We start from the raw sequence: 22,451 nt of genomic DNA, 5'->3' as shown, positions 1-22,451 counted from the left end.
ATGATTTCGGGACAAAAACGGCCCAACACTGTTACTCACCTTGCTAGAGCCATCCTAACATGAGATAATCCACCGAGGGGTAACGATATGGTATCCACGGTGGCTAGTTTTCTGGGACCACGGTGTCAGCGAAGAGAAAGAAAAGAGAAACTCGAATCGCGATCGAACGAGGCACTGCTCTCCGGTGCTGCCAAGGGAGGTGTATTATTTGTTTCACTTCAAACTTCAAACACTTCAAAGACACTAGCTTCCAAACCGGAGAAAACGTATCGCGAAATAGTGATTTCACTCGGAAATCTCAGGTTACGTTGATGGAAACCTGTATTGGCAATTTCAAATTCCACGTTTATAACTTCACTTTCACACGAATGATCTTTTTTTTATGTTTCAAAAGCTTAGTGATTATCGATTTATAGAATAGTTGAAGGTTGTATATTGGTTGTTGCAATCGAGCACACACTTTTTCGTTGATAATCAGAAGGAATCTTTTTCCCCCAACACCTTTGCTCTAAAAATAGTATAAACCTTTTGGTTACAACTCATACGATTGATAGCTTTCCAACAGGGGCTGTCATTGCTACACAATCTAACACATATCACGCCCACGGCCGAAATTCAACCAGGTGAGATTCGTCAACCTAGCCGTTTTTTGGAAAAGGAGAATTGGAAGGGCTTATCATTGAAGTTGACGTTTCTGGCACGATGAAGCATAATTCATGGTTACCACGCTTAGCTCGCTGTTAGTAGTAAGCGTAGAATGTATCATAATATTTTCGTTAGCATTTCAAGTACATCTGCCTCAGCAAACTGTAGGGTATGTGTTGGCCACGAAACTTTGCTTACATACACTCAAAGCCACACACTTTTCCACTCAGCCAGTGAATAGCCGTGATACCGAGGGTTAGTAGTTAAGATATTTTTCTACCAACACTGATGCGAACACGTGTACCACTTCTACAGGTTCACGCGTTCGTGTATGCAATCAGCTACCAACACCAACACAAACGGACACACAAACTTTGACAGTTGCGCTTCACTGACTCTCGAAACGATTCCAAGGTTCTTCCGTAATTAATTCTTTTTTTTTATTCCTCCTTCACATCCATCTACTCGGTCGAAGTGCTCTAAGAGTCGGGCCGCTGCTGAACTGGTTGATCACTTGACATTCAAGAGATTTCGTCATCAGTAGAATTGGCAGAGGGTGCTCGGGTTACAGAAAACATACAAATCGACCACTTTTTTGGCACAATTCACTAAGAACCTCGACGGTGTCTACGCAAACCAAACAACAGTAAAAACTATCTAGTCGATATACACGTGTTTTGCTTCGACCTTCTCTGACGTCTCGAGAACTCGTGTCAGTTTCACTTGTATGCTTATAACATCAACGGCGACAAACTTTGAACATCGCAACAGCTCCAATGGCTGGTTGGTACAGAACTATCAAGGTTAGAGAGGCACTCTCCAAACCGATTCAAACATACATAAACAGCAAACGGCTCTGATAGAACCTTGAACTTTTCACGTCGCCTTCGAACAGCAAAATATATCTACTCCGCAAAGACACTAATTTTACATTGACACAAACCCTCGACCGACGATTATTTCCAGAGCTGCCCGAACAATACGTCAGTAGACTCGCCGTTCGTGAATGACCTTGGTATTAACAATCAATCAGTGTAGCAGCCAGGCAGGAGTAACACTCAAATCGGAACGGGAGAAACACACCGACGGACGAACACCATCGATGGGTGCAGATTCCAAAAACCCTAAAATTTTGTTCGATTTTCAAACAGCAGCAAGGAGCACAATAAAACAACAATCTTCGAACGAATCGAGAAAACGCTATCGGGTATCGTTTCGCTCGTTTCCTCTCGACGACAGTGCAACACACTTCTTGACCGTGCACGCAACCATTGGCGACTGACGGGATTGGCCGTTGAGAGCCGCAGAGAACGATGGTGCGCGCATTTCTCTCGCACAAATTCGTTTTGATTGCTTTGGTGGGTCCTCTCCTTCGGTCTCTTCGTTCACATTGAACACCTTGACTGAGCTGAGAGAGAGAAGTGAAGATAGATGGCACTACAGTGCGGCCAACTGATTCCAATATTTTATTATTCGGGATACGATACAAACCAGATAGGATTCATCAAATCCAGGTCAAAATATACTATTTTAAGGTCGCTATGTCGAATGGGTTATCAGATCAGAAAGATGGGACATAAGGTCAAAAGTTTTTTGATCGAAAATGTTCAGGCCGAACGGTCATTATGCTGAATATACGGTAGGCCGAACGATCGTCAGGCCAAATGAATGTTCGACCGAATGGTCACTAGGCCGTATTGTTTTTTGTTTTTTTTTTGGGATTTTAACTAACTAGGCCGTATGGTCATTAGGCGCCCAAATAACACAGATTAAGCCAACTAGCATTTGAAAGTTTCATTATGGTTTTATTATGGCATTTTATATACTGCTAGTTTTATAACTGCTTTATTATGGTCATAAAAAAGCTTACATTCTAGATTCGATCATTTGTTTCCAGGTAGTTCTGAAAACGCTAATAAAGCTTTTACTAAATATACTGTTGAAGTTCTGAATGCTCTATTAAAACTCCAATAAAACTTAAACTAAAAAGTTTGTTTCAAGCTTTTTGCCTGTTCTGTAAAGGCACGCAGTAAAATTAGGTGACAGTTCTCGATCAAGATGTCAAAACAGGACACATTTTCCCGTTTTTACACATTTTTGATAAGTTATGTGTGTTATTTTTGAGTTAAATAAAAAAAATATATAAAAATATTTGAAATACTTCAAATCACCGGAAGGGGTATGAATATCTACAATATGAGTATTTTGTGAAAGTGTCCAACTAGTAGGAGAAAAAAATGTTACTTGACGCCATTATTAATCCAAGATGGCTGCTTCCATTTTCCATTTTAAAGCTTTAAATGGCTGACAATCTCATGAAACTCCCACAATATGGGTGGGTGAAAGGGCTAAACGAGTAGAAGTTGAATATCGTTGACCGACGTCATCTTGAAATCCAAGATGGTTTCATACTCTCAACTTAAAAATGCTGCAAATGACTGAAAATCATACCCTAGGAATATGGGTATTATTTCAAAGGGCTCAACGAGTACAAGTCGAATTTTGCTATCACCATCTTGAAATCGTTTCTTTTCAAACCTTCTTGGGTGACGTCAGATAGCGTAATTTGTTGCTACTCGTTCAGCATTCTAACCCAATACTCATATTGTGGGGCATTCATGTGATTTTAAGTCGTTTACAGCATTTTAGAGTTAATCGGGAGCTGCCATCTTGGATTCCATGATGGCGTCAGAATAATTGGACTTTTTCTAGTTTAGTCCTTTTACCCTATACCAATATTGTGGAGGTGTCATGCGATTTTCATTGATTAACAGCATTTTAAAGATAAACAAAAGCTACAATCTTGGATTTCAAGATGGCGTACGAAAGCGATAACTGGTTTCTTCTTGTTTAGCCGTGTCGCTTGATATCAATATTTTCAGAGTTTCGTACGATTTTAAGTCATTTACAGTATCTTAAAGTTAAGCGGAAGCCGCTATCTTAGATTTCTAGATGGCGTCAGGTAGCGAAATTATCTTTTTTCTTTCGTTAACATGCTTTACCAAAGCTTTATAAAAGTTTTGGTGATCAAAATTTTACAGATTAAGGATTTTATCGAAGATTAAAAAATTAATGTTGGTTTTACGAGATGTCGACTGTATGTTTGTTATGTATATTTATTTCCGGCAAATCAGTCTTATTATGTTTAACAAACGAAGTTTATTTTTAAACCGACGTTTCGATGTCGATGGACGCAGCGTACTTTCAATATGCGGGGAAATACTTTATCCAGGAATATGGCACAGCCATGGGCAGCCCAATCAGTCCAATTCTTTCAGAATTAGTGCTCGACACCGTTATTTCCAGAGCGCTTAAACAACTTCCTTTTCCAATTCCATTCATTCGGAAATATGTAGATGACTTATTCCTTACAATTCCGGAAAACAGCTGTGACTTGGTTCTGCAAATCTTCAACGATCAAGAAAAACGCCTACAATTTACAATGGAAAAGGAAATCGAAGGCCGCCTCCCATATCTGGACATGATAGTAGTACGCGATTCAGCTCAAAACCTGAAAACAGAATGGTATATTAAACCAATTGCCTCCGGTAGAATGCTAAACTGGCACTCGTGCCACCAAATGAAGCACAAAATGAACGTTGCCAACAATTTTATCAACAGAATCGCACTACTATCACGAAACGATGAAAATCAAAATATTTTTCACCTCATACATCACCATCTACGACAGAATGATTTCCCCAGAACATTGATCAACAGAATGATCAACGAAAATCAAATCATCCAACAACGTAAATCCAGACAACAACAACAACCATCAGCCTCAACCAACTTGAATCCCGACCACTCAGCACCTAACAACCCGTCCATCAGCAACTTGCAATCAACATCACAACCCCTTCAACAGAACAATCCACTATCAACAAACAACTCATATCCACACCAGCCGGAACCATCAGTCAACATCATAACTACAGCCAACCCGAATTTCAACCGCTCAACATCAACCAGCCCATCCACTAACAACACACTATCAACATCACAGCCGCATCAGCAGGAAAATCCACCCACCAGCATCCCATATCCACACCAGCCAGAATGTCATCGCAACCAAATCCACACAGCGCAGCCGAGATCAGCAATAACAATCATCCATCCAAATCAGCTAAAATCACCGCCTGAAAACTCCATCCATCCAACTGATCATGAGGTTGTGTATCGATCAGTACCTTACGTGCCGATGCTCACTGAACGACTGATACGATGCTTATCTACCGACTACCCGACCGTACGAATTGCCAGCAGGAGGAATATGACAGTGGGCGATCTGTTTAGCAAGGTCAAAGATAGTAAATGTATCGGAGAAAAATCCAACATCATTTACAAGATCCCTTGCGAAGAACCTTGCCCCTGTGTCTACATCGGTTTAACGAGAAACACACTAGAGCAACGAATATCGGGACATCGGAGTAACATCAAAATGCTAAAACAAAAACGAGGAGAAGGAGCGACCAAAACAAAAACAATAGAAACAACATCCAACGACGACTTAGGTAACACAAAAAATAGAGAGAAAGATAACACAGCTCTAATAGAACACATCATAGCTACAGGCCACACATTCAATCTCGATAAGACACGCATACTAGATTCCAGTTTTAACAAACACACTCTAAATTTTTTGGAAATGTGCCACATATTCAATACACCACACACTGTGAACCAAAGAACCGATGTAAAAAACTTGAACACAATATTTGCTTCAATTTTGGACATTTTACACAAGTCAAACTACAAGAAAACTAACCATAAAAAAGATAGAAAGAACACAGTTGAAACAACAGTTATACAAAACTCTACCGCCTAAATTCACCCAACCTTTTTTATATAAATAACCGGTGAGATTTCAAATTTAAATTTAAATTCTAGACGCCTTTACTTAGTTTTATCATTTTTCACAGTGAAACTAGTGACGGACAAATTCAAACAGTACGCTTTTTCCAAAAGCAATAACAACGACAATTTTTGTAAGTAGAGTTAAAAATAAGCGAATATCACACACAAATTTTATAATTACACATAAATAATTGTAGAACCCCTGAAGATGATATCATACGACATCGAAACGTCGGTTTAAAAATAAACTTCGTTTGTTAAACATAATAAGATTGATTTGCCGGAAATAAATATACATATTAAAAAATTAGTCATGATAACGTTACTAGAATAACCAAATAGCCTAATTTTAGCTTTATTAGGGTTTTGGTGGTGTATAGAATGTGCTTTAGCTTTTTATGAAGATTGAATGCTATAGTTCCATAATAAAGCTAAAATTGTTACTTGAGCGACGGGGCTTAACACCCTTTCAGCAAAACATCTTTTCGGCTAGACAGCCTTCGTCTTGATAACCTTCGGCTGTGTGACCCACTAAGCATAACGTCCATCGGCCGAATGACCTGCTACCTAACGACTTTCGGACGGATAACACAGCTTCACGTAAAGTGTATGTCGTTTCTATTCGGATTTAAAAAGTTACATCTTAAGTGATAAACCTCGGATCTGGGTGTATCGATAAACTGTAAGAATGCAGTATTTTGGGTTATTTCTCAAGGAGGCTTGTGATATAGCTTAGTTGGCAAGTCAGTTGCTTCCTGAGCCGATGTCCGTGAGTTCGAGACCAAGAGTAAACATCGATCACAGTAGTACCGGATAAGTTTTTCAATGACTGTCCGCCGACTGCATTATTGATATAAGTCGCGAATGACATAAAGATGTTAAAACGACTATAACCGAAACAAAAAAAGTTATTTTTCAAGTTAAAGGACCAACAGTTTTTTAATTGAAATATGAGTAATCGGGAACATGAAGGAGCGTTATTTAGCATGAATGGAAGATCAATCGCTGCAAAGGTAATTCCAGTGTGTTTAAACAGCATTACCAGAAACAATAAAGATATTCAACAACCAGTTTAACAATATTTCACAAAAAAAACGAACGATAAGATAAATAGTTCATATTGTAAACTGAAGATTCAGTGTATTATTTCTGATTAAAACGATGTAACATCGACAAAAACTGAAATCAGGAAGGCTGGGAACACGTTCAGTCTCCATAAAGTCAATGAAAAAAGGAAAAACGAAACCCACCGTCTCAGTGGAAACAGATCGACTACTTTAACCATGAACAGCAGCAGTAAACTTGAAATGATGATGACGATGATGATGATTATGTGTATCTACTGTATTACTACCCACTAGGTGTTGGGAAAACAAAACGGAGAGCATGTTGAACATTCAACAGAGGGTCACCTCCACCATATGCGCTCTTTAGAGTGAACGGCGCGTTTGTCGGTGTGAATGTACCAGCGATATTTCAGTCCGGCTCCCATGTGGGGGAGCTTGTTTTTATTATTACTACGACGAATGTGGGGCCACCTTTAGTCGAACAACACAACTACACTAATACTTGGAGAAAAATAAGAGCAGTTGTACCACATTCACAAAACGTTGTTACCTTCGTCAGTCGGAATACTCGCGCAAAAATGGGGCGCTCTACAGTTTGTTGGGTGTTGTTGTTGTTGGGTGTGTATTTGGGGAGCTAGTCCGAAGCATAATATGTAGCATCAAGCATAAAAATGAGATTTTAAGAACACTCTCCTCCGAATGGATAGGAGACGCAGGTGCGGAGAAAGGGCTTGAAGGGTCACTCACAATGTGGGCCGTTGGATACGAGCAGTGCGGCCTCGCTTTCAAGGTTCCGAGGAGGTAGGAAATGTTACATTTGCTAAGAAGCTTCTACAACAGGGTTTCAACAGATTTGTAGGTATCTTTGCCGAAGAAAACGTTAAACTCTGGGAGGGTGGGTTATATAGACCTCAATTTGGTATCAAAACTTTAAAATGCGTTTTCTGGCCTTTAGAAGCCTTTTTTCGTGATTTGGACCGTAATTTGGTTTTCTGACCTTTAGAAGCGTTTTGATGCGATTTTGACCTAAATTTTGTATAGCAATTTTAAAATGCGTTTTCTTGCCATTAGAAGCGTTTTTTTCGCGATTTAGACCTCAATTGGTATCACATCTTAAAAAAGCTTTTTCTGGCGTTTAGAAGGGTTTTTTGCGATTTAGGACTCAATTTGGTATCACAACTTAAAAATGCGTTTTCTGGCCTTTAGAAGCGTTTTTTCACGATTTGGACCGTAATGCGGATTTTTTTTTTACAACTTTAATATGCGTTTTCTGACCTTTAGAAGCGTTTTTTCGCTATTCAGACCTTAAATTGGTATCACATCTTTAAAACGAGTTTCTGGCCTTTGTAAGCGTTTTTTCCCGACTTGGACATAAATTTGGTATCACAACATTTTAAATGCATTTTCTGGCTTTTAAAAGCGTTTTTTCGCGATTTTAAAGCCATTCAATTTTGATTTTGGATTTCCCGATTTTTTCCAGACTGTTTTTCCACATAGTCTTACAAAATTCTCGATTTTCAAAAAATAAAAAAAATCAATCATAAAAGCTTTAATCCCTTTTAACTCTCCAAAGCTGTTCGGGTCAATATGACCCGAAACGAACATTTCGAACATAATTATCATCATTAATATACAGAAGAAATTGGGATTTTAGGAGACCAAGTATGTTCTTTGAAAATAATAATCAAATTTACGTCAAAAAAACTAAAATTTGAGTTAAGAAAATCGGTTCATTGATAAATGAAACATATCTAAGCAAAGCAAAAGTTGGATGTCTTTTTTTTAAAGTAATTTTTTTTTCTTATCGGAAGATTCGATGAAGCGGTACAAACTTTCATTTTGTTCGATTATAGTCGTTTTAACACCTTTATGTGATTCGCGACTTATATCAACGATGAAATTGGCGGACAACTCATTGAAAAACTTTGCCGGTACAACTGTGATCGATGTTTACTCTTGGGCTCGAACTCACGGACATCGGCTCAGAAAGCAACTGACTTGCCAACTGAGCTATATCACAAGCCCATAGCAAACTTTCATTGAATTTCAACATATTTATATACATCGACGGATAGATGTATTCTAGACATTTTACATTTGAAATTGAATGTTTTTTTTTCTTGAGGTATTTTGAACAAAGGGGAAAGATCTTATTTTATTGAAAATTTCATACTTAGAGAATGAACACGATCAAAAGATAAATTGTTGTTAAACTATTTCTTATTAGGGCCAAATTCGATATCCTTTTCTTGTCACTTGCAGTTAAGACATCACAAGGGGGTTGATAGTATGGGAGAGTGGGGAATCATGGGCCACTTTTTTTCGTTGTTCCATAACTTCTTTATTATAAAAGATAAAATGAAAATAAAAAATGGTATGGTTTTCTATATTTTCAAAGTATCATAAGGTATTTTTTTTAAATTTTTAATAAGTTATTTTCCCCAAATTCTAAATGTTTGAAAAATAGCTTTTTTTTTGGATTTTGAAAAATGGTGGGGAATCGTGGGCCACCAAATCTAAATTGAACAAATAACATGCAAAGTTTATGAGTTTACCCAAAACTGTGATTTCCTAATTCATTTCGTTATTTAAAAGCAATTTCAGATGATGAAATAAAAAAAGAGCTGTGTATGATCGCATACATTCCAAAACCTGGCTCGTGAACGTTTTGGCAAAACTTCTTATATATGATGGACAAAGTATTTTTCATAACTTTTCATTTGGCATAAGAAAACTTAACAGATAGGTAAAACGTATTTAAAGTTCTGGATGTGTAAAAAAACACAAAAATATAGGTGATTCAAGATGAGTGGCCCACGATTCCCCACAAGCAATGATTTGCAAATTGGTTGCGTTTGTGTGACTTATTGATTTTTCATCAAAAATTCCTTTTCCATGTGAAAGATCATGACAAAACTAAGATCATAAGCGTATGAGCATATTTTTGTTATGCACTTTAGGTTCTCCATCGATGAAATTAGCGGGTGTTTTTTTAATTATGTAAGTAAATTTTTCTAACTTTTTTTAGCTTGATAAATAAAAGAAGCATTGGATGCGTATTTCAGTCAACAACATATAGGAATATATGCTCACGCAAAGCGACGACGATGACAGTTGGTTTGAGATTTTTATCTCAACACACATCTGAGATATTAAAAGTGGCCCACGTTTCCCCATCGCCCACGATACCCCACTCTCCCCTAAAAAAAATTAGAAAAACATGGAATATATCGGAAAAATCTTACATGCAAAAAAAAACATAAAATCCACATTGCACAAAAACGAAAAAAAAAGTTATTTTTCATCGAAATAAAAAAATGGTTTACAAATAATGATAAAGTTTTCATCTTCCTATTCTTCGTTCTTGGCTCTTGTAGTTGTTTGAATGTTTGGAAATTCGATTGATTGAGGTTGAGACTTAAGTAGCATCTTACAAATGCTAAAACCACAGAAAGAGTATGTCGCAACCCAGACTCGATCTCATGATCTCTGGCTTGGAAGACTTAAACGCTAGAACAAGTATGTTCTATGAACATAATAATTGAGTTTTTTTTATTTACAAATGGTTTTATTCAGGCATATTATTTATAAGTAAAGTCAACCCTTAAATATTTGTTCATTCGTGGATAGATTTATTCATAACTATTCCAAGTATTGTTGAATCAGCTCAATACAATAAACTTGCAAGAAATTGTAAGCTGGGACTTTTTTCATTCGTGACCAACCACAGATTGTTCATTAAAACATATTGACCTAGTTTAAAAATGAAGATAAACTACAATAAATTTCCTACAAATTGAACATAATTTAAATCGGTCAACATTTGTGGCCAGAGGAACCATAACAAAGGGATAAAATAGAAATTAACTGAATTTGCACTGATTTTTTGCGAACGGTATCAGAAGTTTAAATGTTACCATTTGAAGAATTTTGGATTATTTATCTTTTTTTTATTCAAAGATTTAGCTATTTGAAAAATCTACGGCTAGAGAATTTTGTTTTACAGAAAATTGAAACTGATTCTACGTCATTGTAAAATGTGTCACTCAAAACTATGTTTGGCATCGTTTTGGTAGCAATTTTTATTTTTTATTTTTTGTGAAATTAAAAAAATGAGGCTTTTTTAAATATGTTTTAATTTAATATGATGTCAATTTTAAATAGAACGCTTTAAAAAACAATGAAAAAAATTCATTGCTGAAAAATGTTCATTTTAAATTTTGTACATACTATCCGTGATCTTTTAAACTAACAAAATAGTTGAAGATCGGAGTATTGGCTAAGACATTCCGTTGCCTAAACAAACAAAAATGCTAGCTAAACGGAATTTTACAAACCAAAGACCGCAAAGGAATTCAAACGGTAAAATCTCTTATTACTACCAACTATTTTTTGGTAAATACTGGAATGAACTCTACAATTTCATCATTTTAGTGTTGGGCGAAGTTTCGGGTTCTATTGCATAGAACATGGGATGAGTTAAGAATTCACCATTTTTCAGTTATTCTGGAACATTCCTAAGGACTGAAAGCTGAGCAGAGCAGCTGAACCAAAAATTACCGATTTCTTGGAGGAATTCCCGACTTTTTCCCGAAATTTCCGATGGATTGTGAATCCCGATTTTTTCTCGCATTTCCCGACTTTCCCGAATGAGTGGCCACCCTGGTTGAACCTCAATTTGGTATGACAACTTTAAAATGCGTTTTCTGGCCTGTGATGGGATAGGGAGGGGCGTGCAAACGTTTTTATTTTGTTTCCTTCAGTTAAGCTCAATGCGGTTGCGGTGGGAGCTTAATACCGGTTGTCACTAATCGTATCATCGCCGCTCCCGTTCACATGTTATGCCCATCAAGGTAAAATATCGAGAAAACATGATTGGAGTAAAGGTTGAATTTTGGGTGTTGTCCAGTATGTATGTACTCACTTTATCATTTATTTTGTCGGGAGTATGATTGGAACTTGTTAGACCTTTCACAATTTTACTAGTTCGGTTTCGCCAACACGCCCCCGATCCAATGACGCTGAAATTTCTCTTTTCGTTTAAAACTGTGAAGCTTAGCGTCTGCGTCATTGTCGTTAACCGGCTGGTTAGTTATCGGGGCCTTTTCTTCTCAGTAGTATCTCGTGGATAACCGGAATCTCAACCAAAATTCTCACCACAGTATGGACAATTGTGACATCCGGATGAAGCTCTTATTCTTCGCTTTCGCTACTCCTTCCGGTTGCAGCACGTCATTTGGCTCAAGAAACTTCCGCGACATTCAATTGACGGCTAAATCATCAGCCTGCTGCCAGCAGCCAAAATACTAGCCGAGGGAGTCAAGTCGTTGCCAAAATATGAATGAGTAAAACGCGTGTTTTCCAATCGTAACCGAACCATCTCAAGGTTATCGGGAAAATTAGATCATGCATAATTTAGCTTGCTACGAATTTCCTCACCGCACGTCTTAACGAGCGTAGAGAGAGAGTGAGTACGAAAAAAAAAGTCCGATGGACCTACGATGAGTGACCGCTCCAAGATCAAAAAGTGGGCAATGGAGGGTAACCGAAGCGAGAAATAAAAACCAAAATCGAGACAGGGTGCGCGTGTGGCCGTTTTTATCGAACGGCAGCGAGTCCCGTATTCAATTTGGGTGTGTATACTACGGCCGCTCTCTCTCCTCGGTTCAGTGGTTTATTTATTTTTTTTTGCTCCGCTCTATCCCGATTTTTTTTTCTGTGGACCGATCCCACTCCGTTCGGATTTGCCGCCAAGGGAGCTCGATGACCGTTTAACGTTTAAATCTAGGCCATGAACCGAATTGACCCTATTCTTGTTTGCTGTGTGCTGCAATAAGTTGATCCGTTTCTGCCCACCATCATCCGATTTCCTCGTTCGTTGTCATTCTTCTGCAAGTTCGGATGGATTCGGCGAAATTTACTATATTGGATTTAGGTCTCTTCGTTGGATGCTCTCGAGTGGTTTCGAATCGAATACTTAAAAATATGATTGGATACTTCGCTCGTTTGAGTATACGTGCAGAAAAAAAAAACCATAGTGTGTTATCCAAATGGTTAATACGGGAGCTCTGTGAGTAAAATGTTCTGATTCTACAAAATAACATCTCATTTCCCTATCTTTTTTGGATATATATCTGCAGAATCTGAAAGTCTACTAACTTGCTAACCACAGAATCAGCGTTGTTCCACGCTAAGAGAGTAACCCTCTCAGCGATCCAAGCAATGAAAACCTCTAGTTGAACACTGCGTTGACATCTTGTGGGACCTTGTCGATAGATGAGTAGCTTTCTCTATTCGGATCTTGGGAAACATCCAACAAACACCTGAGTTTTAATGGAATACGAAAGTTATTTATAGTATTCAGTTTCGCGATAATACTATCAACAATCTCTCGGGCATCCCACATTCATCAGGTTACGCTCCACTTGGTCTCCGTTTTCTCTCACGCCGCCGAAGATGGTTCTTAACACTCGTCGCTCGAATACTTCAAGTGTATGCAGGTCTTGCAATATCCTCATCTATTCATCTCGTGTCCGTAGAGAACAACTGGTCTCATGAGCGTCATGTACAAGGTTAACCTTCCCGGAGAAACCGTTGCCGTCTATGATTATCCATATCTCGTCAAGGTCGATCGTGTCGTATTCGACTTTCAAGTCGATGAACGGTTGGGCGTAGGTATTTGGTGTTCACGGCATTTTTGGAGGATTTGTCGTAGTGTGGAACATCTGATCCGTCATAGACCGTCTCTCCATGAAGCCGGCCTGATGACTTCTCACGAGCCTGTTTGCTTGTAGTATTAGGCGGCGGATTAGGATTAGGGACAGCAGTTTGTAGGGGCCATTGGTGACTGTGATCGCTAGGTGCTTCTCACAATCCAGTTTGTCGACCTTTTTGTTGATGGCACATATTCTTATTCACTTCCTCTTTGCACTCATGCGGTAGCTATTATGTGTCCGGAATCCGGACCATTAACGGGTGTAGGCTAACGGCCAATTTGTCCGGATCCAATTTGATGAGTTCAGGGGCCATCAATGTACGAACTGAATAAACCGTGAGCTTCAACACAACAAGGCCACAGGTACTGACGAGAGATCCCGTAGATGATGTTATCTACTCCACGATCCCGAAACCAGCAAGCCATAGGAGTTATCAAAGGAATCCAAACTATCAGTGAGAAGTTCAGAGATGTTTGGGTAATTCATGCAAAATGAAGAAGAATATCTCGTTGAAAATTTTTTCGAATTTGATTTCGAAGGCCGCTGATCAGACGTAGGACGCGTTGAAGATAAGCGCCATAGTTTAATGCTACAGACAGTAGCCCTGTTAGTGACAAGAGAGCACTCTTCCAACGATAGTAATTCGACTCATCGAAAGTGTAAAATGGTTTACAAAGACCGTAACCAGGTCTTTGACGATGATCTGTTTAAATAGGGAGTGTTCGCACAATATGTTTGGACTGTTCGCTAGATCAACGTTAAAACGGCCTCCAAAATGTTCACTTAAAGTAAGAGATCTTTGTGAGTAATCCGAAAGGCAACATGGACATCTGAGCTCACAGAAAAGCTTGTATGTCTAAGCCAAACAGATCCCGGAACCATCGAATTAACGAGATTGTGAAGCAGTGTACGGAAATTCCACCGAGAAAATTCTTCGACGTATTGACATGTTCGACATCAGCCCCATAGATTCACTAGTTTTTAAATCTGAATTTGCAATTCGGACCACCAGATCTGCAAATCCGAAATCATCCAAGGATCTACTAGGATGTTTCGCTAATGATTTGATGACAGGAAGCCGGCGTCTGTTTATATTTTCAAGGTAGTTGGTAATATAAATATTGATGCGTGGTCAACGAAACATCAGCAGACGGCCAATCTAACATTCACCGAAAGCCTTTCCAAGGCACAGCATCGTTCTTCACGGTGAAAACCCACTTCGACAAGATAGGTTTACTGTGACCCGGGGGCATGCTAACCGCTTCCCAAGTCTTTTTCTCCTTTAGGGCTGTCATTTCCTCGTCGTCGCTTTTCCAGAAACCCCAGTCGTCCCTCAATGATGTTCTGTGGTAGCTCCTCATCATCAACAACAGCTACGATAGCCACGAAGCGCTGAGTAGTTTCTCTTGTTCATCATCCAAAGTGGTTTATTGCTCTGACACATTGGCTAATCGCTCAAATGTGAGTTCAGGTTCTGGTGGCCTCTTAACAAACTTCTCGATGACCATCTTAGGTGTAGCATAGCCTCGCACTTCCTCCAAAACGCTGGTTTCATCGAAAACCACTTTGCGAATCTCGATGGATCTGCTCAAACCATTTCAAAGACGGTATCCGTGATTTGCGTAACCCACGAATACCAGACGTTTCGATTTGGGGATCTGTGCGATGGCTGGCCTCCGACCGAACCACATCTCGAAAGGTGTCTTGTTGACCACAAGACCTCTTGTTGGTGATCTGTTTGTGAGGTATGCAGCGCACAAAACAGCTTCGCCCCACATCATCTTCGACAACTCATGGACTACCATGGATCATCGCTCTGGCCTTCTCCATCAGTGTACGATTGGCTCACTCGCTGGCGCCGTTCTGCTGCGGAATTTACGGGACCGTGAATATCATCTGAACTCCTTTCTGAGAACAATGCCTTTGAAATTCGTTACTAACGACCTCGTACTGCTTGAAGCACTCAAACACCTCGCTCTTGTGTTGTATCTGGGCCCATAACCTGTTGAAAACGCAAGTTTCAGTGGTGGAATAGAGTTATCGTTTATTTTCTTTCTTCGGCTAGTCGTTATAATAAAATCTATTACACTAGCAATTGCGTTTTGTCGACGACCACTTCCCATATTCCCTAACCGAGAAAGTATTTATTTTTCAATGAGTAAAATGATACTTTTACCCAGAATATATGGCAACATTGTTGTGTTGCCAAGAACCTAGTTTGAGTAGTCTCGCTTAACCGTTTGATAATGTAAACATTTGTACTGTCATCATCATCACCATCCTATTGTTCTCTGCAATCATCAATTGCGAATTGGGCATAGCAAGAGGAACCAAAACAATGTGGTTTGGTTTCGTCGCGATGGAATAAGATGTTCCGCTAATGGATTGGCCCGATTCGGAAAAACGGTTCTTCCAATGAATCTGAAACCGTAAGGGTACAAACACAGTGAGCGCGATGCGAACTGCGAAGCGAAATATTCATTCACCGGATGAATTTCGCAAGTTCGTTTCTGAAGGCCGGCCACAGTGCACGCGAATTGCGATGCGGTTCAACACTGAAAAAAAACTTTCGGTGTTTTGCAAAAATTAATTACGCGTTAAAAAATTTTTGCCCATAATTTGCAGAATCAAAACTGTGATCGAGATGTACCGCGCAAAAAAACTAATCCGCGTAAGTTCTGAAAACCACGTTAATTCCGGAACACCTCGGAAAAAACCTTGCGCGTTCTAGGACCGCAGGGATTATGAAAAGGAATCTTAAGGACAAGAATACTAGGTTCCTGAACTTTATGAGGACGTCGGAGAATAAATTTATGACGCCCAAATCCAAGATGGCGGCTTCAGCCTAACATCAAAATGCTTTAAATGACTGAAAATCGCCTTCAACACCCATAATTTGGGTATTAGGTGAAAGGAATCAATTAGTAAAAGTCGAATTTTGCAGTCTGACGCTATGAAACGCCATCTTAAAATTCAATACGGCGGCTTCCGCTCAACTTTAAAATATTTTAATTGACTGAAAATCGCAAAAAAAATCTACCAAAACTATGACTAAACATAACAAAATTATGGAAAAAAATTACAATATTATAATAACAAAAATTACAAAACGCTGAAAAAACTTTGATAAAAAATATGGCAAAGGTGATAAAAATTACAATATTATAACAACAAAAATTACGAAACACTGACAAAAATTTGATGGAAATATGTCAAAGGTGACAAAAATCTTTCAAATAAGATAAAAATATATGTAACAAAGCTATGAAAAAAATATGATAAAAATGTAACAAAACTATGATAAAAAAAATTGGCAAAGATAGTTAAAGTAATGTAAGATTTCTGTCATTTTCTTTAATTTTTATCATAATTTTGCCATGTTTTCATTTGTCGTATTTTTGTCATAGTTCTGTCAGATTTTTTGTTCATTTGATTTTATTTATTTTTTTTATAGTTACTATAGTTATAGTTGATTACTCTTGTGTTTGAACTCACGGACATTGGCTTAGGAGGGAACTAACTTGCCAACTGAGTTACACATATCACATGCACATAGATTTGTCTTGATTTTGTCATTTGTTCGACATATTTGCCAAATATTTGTAACATATTCATCATTATATGTTCGGATTTGTCATTTTTTGTTAAAATTTTGTAATTTTAGGGTCGTATTTGTCATCATTTTATCATTTTTCTTACATATATTTGAAAGTATTTTGTTATATTTTTATCTCATTCTTCATAATTTTGTCAGATTTTTGTCATTATTTTGTCAATTTTTTGTCATATTTTTTTCAGAACTTTGTCATATTCTATCCTATATTTTTTCATTTTTATATCAAATTTTTGACATATTTTTACCACTTATGTAATAATTTTTTTATAGTTGTATATACACTGTATCAAAAAATTGTCCGTACAGCACGTACCTTGACATCCAAACAACCAAAAAATGCACTTTTTCAGTCAATAAAAATACTACAATTACATCATTCGCTGCAGAAATTAGTCCTTTTTATAGATCAGTATTAAAAATGTTTATGAATTAAACCTTAAAAATAATCCAATTCATTTTGTATAGAAAGTCCCAAAAACGCCGTCAAAAAATTGTCCGTACACTGAGGCCTTTGTCAAATATTATTCAAGTAAACAGTTATATGTCAGTCTGTCAAACGCAGAAACGTGAGTTGAATCTTAGCAAAGACAATTTCCAGTGGTCTGAGCAATAAATTCGGTAAAATGAACTTTATTTAGCATAAATCAGTAGATTTCAACAATTTGTGGTTTAAATTATCAAGGAAAATGTCTGCTCCTCACAAAAAAAATATCCGTAGACATCCGGAAACTGATTGTTGACCTGAAGAATGACGGTAAAAACTTGTTCGAAATTTATTTATTTACTTGTCTTCGAATTACGCATAGAATAGTAGAATGGTCATGATCGTCGGTTCAGTATGTCCTTCAGAACTTTAAGAAGACTAACTCCCTGGAGACTCATCGGTTGCTTGGTTGGTTAATTAGTAAATTTCGGGTCAGAACCAAACAATCATATTTATATTCCTGTAGACGCGTAATATGACTGATACATCTATTTATTTTTCTCCGTGAATCAATGTCAAGTTTCCGGAGCCATTTGCGCCGCAAGCATCCCACACTGTTACGTGGTCTCCTCCGTGCTTAACTGTCGGTCGCAAATTTTTCGGATCCAATTCAGTATTTGGATTACCCCATACTCTTTCATGTCCGTCAGACCCAAAAATATTAAATTTCTTTCGTCAGTGAATATGATGTTCAGCCAGAACTCTTCCGGTTCCAGGACATACTTTTGAGCGTATTCCAGCCGCTTTTTCTTATTTTTAGCAGATATAAACGGCTTCTTAAGAGCAACACGACCTCGGTATTTTTTCTCATGAAGTATGTTCCGTACCGTTTGAGGATTAACCTGTATGTTTTCAAAATTCTTCAGGCTGTCAGCTTGTTTCGGGGCACTGATTTTAGGATTCTGACGATTTCCCTGACAATGATGCGATGGTGACGATCCGTAAGCCTCAGTTTGCGTCCTCTTCCTGGAGTAGTCTCCAGGGAGTTAGTCTTCTTAAAGTTCTGAAGGACATACTGAACCGAAGTTCCTGGCCGTTTTACTATACCTGCAATTTCGGACAAGCTTTTACCGTCATTCTTCAGGTCAGCAATCAGTTTCCGGATGTCAACGGGTATTTTTTTGTGTGGAGCAGACATTTTCTTGTTTATTTTTGGTGATTTAATTAACAGGAAAATGTCTGCTTCTCACAAAAAAAATACCCATTGACATCCGGAAACACGAAAATCTATGGATTTATGCTAAATAAAGTTCATTTTACCGTATTTATCGCTCAGACCACTGGAAATTATCTTTGCTGAGATTCAACTCACGTTTCTGCGTTTGACAGACTGACATCTAACTGTTTACTTGACTAATATTTGACAAAGGCCTCAGTGTACGGACAATTTTTTGACGTCGTTTTTGGGACTTTCTATACAAAATGAATTGGATTATTTTTAAGGTTTAATTCATAAACATTTTTAATACTGATCTACAAAAAGGACTAGTTTGTGCAGCGAATGATGTAATTGTAGTATTTTTATTGACTGAAAAAGTGCACTTTTTGATTGTTTGAATGTCAAGGTACGTGCTGTACGGACAATTTTTTGATACAGTGTATGTTTGTCAGATTTTTGTGATTTTATTGTAAATTTTTTAGTATTATTTTGTCAGTTTTGTAAATTTGTTGTCAAATATATGTCCTTATATTAGTTCTGTCAGGTCATTTTATTGTCAAATTTTGGTTATAATTTTGTCAAATTTTTTTTTCTCATTTGTCATAGTTTTGCCACTTTTGTGATTTTTTCCTCATATTTTTGTCTAATTTTTGTAATATTTGTCATTTTTTTTTACCACATTTGTCGTGTTTTATTCAAAGTGTTGTCATTTGTCACTATTTTGTTTGTCATATTTTTGTCATATTTTAAATTTAAGTAATATAGTTATTCATATTTTTCCACAGTTTGGTTATTTTTTTGTCGATATTACTTCATTTATATAACACTTGTCATATTTTTGTTTATTTCTTTCAGTGATTTTTTGCAGTCTTCTCAAAATTTTTTGTTTAACTTTGTCAGTCATTTTTCATCTACTTTTTGATCACTTTTACTCATTTCTTATATTGTGAATGGATCACGCGATTTTCAGTTATTTACTGCATTTTGAATTAAGCGGAAATAGCCATCTTTGAATTCAAGATGGCATCGGACAGCCAAATTCGGCTTCTACTTATTGAGCACTTTCATCTAAAACCCATATTGTGGGAGTTTCATGTGCTTTTCAGTCACTTCCAGCATTTTAAAGTTGAGTCGAAGGGGCCATATTGGATTCCAAGATGGCGTCGGACAACGAATTCCAACTTCTATCCGTTCAGCCCCTTAACCCTATACAAATATTGTGGGGCTTTCATGCCACCGGTCGTTTATTGCCAGTTAGAATTTGTTTCAAATGAAAAAGACTGAAACCGCGTTTTTTCGAAAATCCGTGCTAAAAAACCGTGCATTTTTCATAACCAACGCAGAAACGGCAATGATAATTAAATAAATATACTTTTGAAAAAGATTTTTTGATGAATAATCATTTGCGATACAAAATATCCGAGAGAATATTTTCAGTGTATGTCCGGATGAACAGGATGAATTCGCGCGATCGAGCCGGGTCTTCGCACAAGAATTCGCTTGCACTGTGGCCGGTCGATGTTTTTTTTTCAACGTGTTTCAATGAGAAGCGGGTTTTCGCGCGAATTAGAAATTCGCTTCGCACTTCGCTTCGCGCGCACTGTGAATTCGACCTAAGTATCAACAAAGATTGAAAGGATAAAACAGCGAGTGGATAGAGCTCGACCCAGCCGGTGCACTATTGGCACTGTTGCCAGTTTGATAGACAGCATTAGGATGGTGAAGGTTTTTCCAGAATGGCGGATGATAATACAGTTCTTGAGCACTTGAGACCACTAAACTTGGCCATGATGACTTGACAGTTCGATCTACTATTTTATTTTTGATGAACCATATCAGTAGTACAGTTGGCTGGAAGAGCCTCCTAATTTTTGTTTGACATTTCCAGCTGTTGACTTAAAAGCAACGTGAGGCAAAAATTTTGATGAATTTTTGTTCACAGAAAGTAATTACCTTCATTTCTGACAGTATGTAGGGAGTTTGAACAACATGAAACGATAGCATATATCTGCTTGAAAAAAGTAGAATTTCATTTTGAAGCAATCGCAAATTTAGAACGAATATGGATTACTCAAAAGTTGATTTCAGTTCGGCTTCGGTCAACTCTTCTTATTCAAAATAGTTGCGATTGCCGTGAAATGTGGCACAAATAAATAAAATTGGAATACAGATACAGTTCACATGTCATAGATACAGCAGAACTTTTCCGTTCCAGCTTGACGGGTGCGTGTCAACATTTCACCGGAAGCACCCAGGACAATCAAGCGTTTGTGAAACAAAGCCGCGTGACCGCGTGCGGAAAATAGCACCTCGCTAGGGAGAGAGCGGATGCTCCATAACAATTTGTATATTTAATTTATGGATGGGTTTTTCATCATTCCTATTGCCCGGTCGAAAGCAATGTTAGCAGAATTTTCCACACAAAAACCATTTCCCAATTTCAATCATTTGTATCGATTTTCAATATACATATGTTATTTTAAAAAGAAAAATATATCAATCAAACCTACCTTTTTCAGCACCGTCCCAGAATGGTTTCAAAATTCCTGGAAAATAGAAAAAAAAAAAAGATTATATCAGTTTGCCTGGGTATTTTTTTCAGAAACAAACAACAATCCATAACATATCCCCGGAAAACTAAATTATTTTTTCAACCTACACACACATTCATGCTTGCTCGGAAAGCCGTTTTTTTCGCAAAATTCTTATCCTCTCTGACGCCCTTTCTCATGCAGTGGAAAGCAACCGGAAAATGGGCCATCAGAAATGTTTCTAGTAGTCGATCCCACCCTCCCATGTCGGGTGATGAGCGGCTGAGTCCTTCTAGTTGAAAAATGGGTCAAGGGGACTTCGAAAGTCATCATTATCGTCGTGGCTCCCGCACTTGTGGAGGACACACGTGTGGAACACAGCGTTAAGCAACAAATAAGAAGTAACTTACTGGGGACTATGCTGAGTAAATTCAGAATTCATGTTGCTTTATTATGAGAAATTTATATTACTGCAAGAGAACAGCGATAAGTCTATACTAGTTTGAAGTTCAAATTGTTAATGATTGTTCAATTCTTTCAAAATTTTAATCTCGAGACTAAGAAATGGTTTACCACGATCAAGATTCGTTGGTGTTAACGGTGCTTTGAAAAATTCAAACTTGTGGCTTTCGTTTATCGCTCAAACTATTCGAGATCATCACCGAACACATTACCTAGAGTTCCACAAGTAGCATTTGATTTTTTACCACGAGTCAGACTCGTTGGCACAAACTTGAAGTTAATTTGAATTGAATTGAATTGAATTTGAAGTTAATCGACACAATTTGGCAATTTCGGCATAAATTCTTTACCACGAGTCAGACTCGTGTAATCCGTTTATGATCCATCATGTACAATATAAAAACAAGTTTTAATGAAGTTTTAAATATACAAAATATCGCTATAATTGGTTAGGTAAAAAGTGTCAGCGTACTATTGTGTTTGTAAATGACGCAAATTTTTAAAAACGATGCTCACTCGTGGCCTTTGTAGACAACTTTTTTTCTTAACACGAGTAAGACTCGTGGCGTTTTTTCACATATTTTTATACTAAATCATGCTTTCAAGTTAGTGAAAAAGTCATAAAAACGTAAAAGACAGTTTAACAAGTAGGAATAATAATTGACGAGAATCCAAAATATACTTTTTCATATTTACCGAATTTAGTAAAATAAAAAATATCCAGTAGGTAAAGATTTTGTTTTGATCGAAAATTCTCTGTCAGTTTGAAACATTCTTGTTATATTCCTTAAGGAACCACATCAGATCGAGACACAGATTCCGCCCGGAAGTAGGATGCCAGAATGATGTCGCGGCACCAGTTTTCCCAGTAGCAAGTGTTGGCACAAATGCTTGACCCGGAAAAGCGGATAATA

The 22,451-nt window shown here is 37.7% G+C and overlaps 1 protein-coding gene across 3 annotated transcripts in view; it reads right to left on the bottom strand.

Moving 5' to 3' along the window:
* The window catches only part of LOC129739106 (protein roadkill), a 221,105-nt gene that overhangs the window by 137,393 nt on the left and 61,261 nt on the right, over positions 1 to 22,451 (bottom strand). Inside the window, exons 1-2 of one of the 3 annotated variants that reach the window (XM_055730519.1) lie at positions 1,589 to 1,907; positions 40 to 508 (exon numbers count right to left, since the gene is read on the bottom strand). In XM_055730519.1, coding sequence (XP_055586494.1) covers positions 40 to 53 — 14 coding nt within the window. In that variant the 5' untranslated portion in view covers positions 54 to 508; positions 1,589 to 1,907. Of the gene's footprint in view, positions 1 to 39; positions 509 to 1,588; positions 1,908 to 21,054; positions 21,091 to 22,451 lie in introns of those variants that run through there. The other 2 variants (XM_055730524.1, XM_055730532.1) reach the window with 2 other exon arrangements.

This window comes from Uranotaenia lowii, chromosome 1, assembly GCF_029784155.1.
Source record: "Uranotaenia lowii strain MFRU-FL chromosome 1, ASM2978415v1, whole genome shotgun sequence".
Taxonomy (NCBI): domain Eukaryota; kingdom Metazoa; phylum Arthropoda; class Insecta; order Diptera; family Culicidae; genus Uranotaenia; species Uranotaenia lowii.
This window is presented reverse-complemented; position numbering and strand designations above follow the sequence as displayed.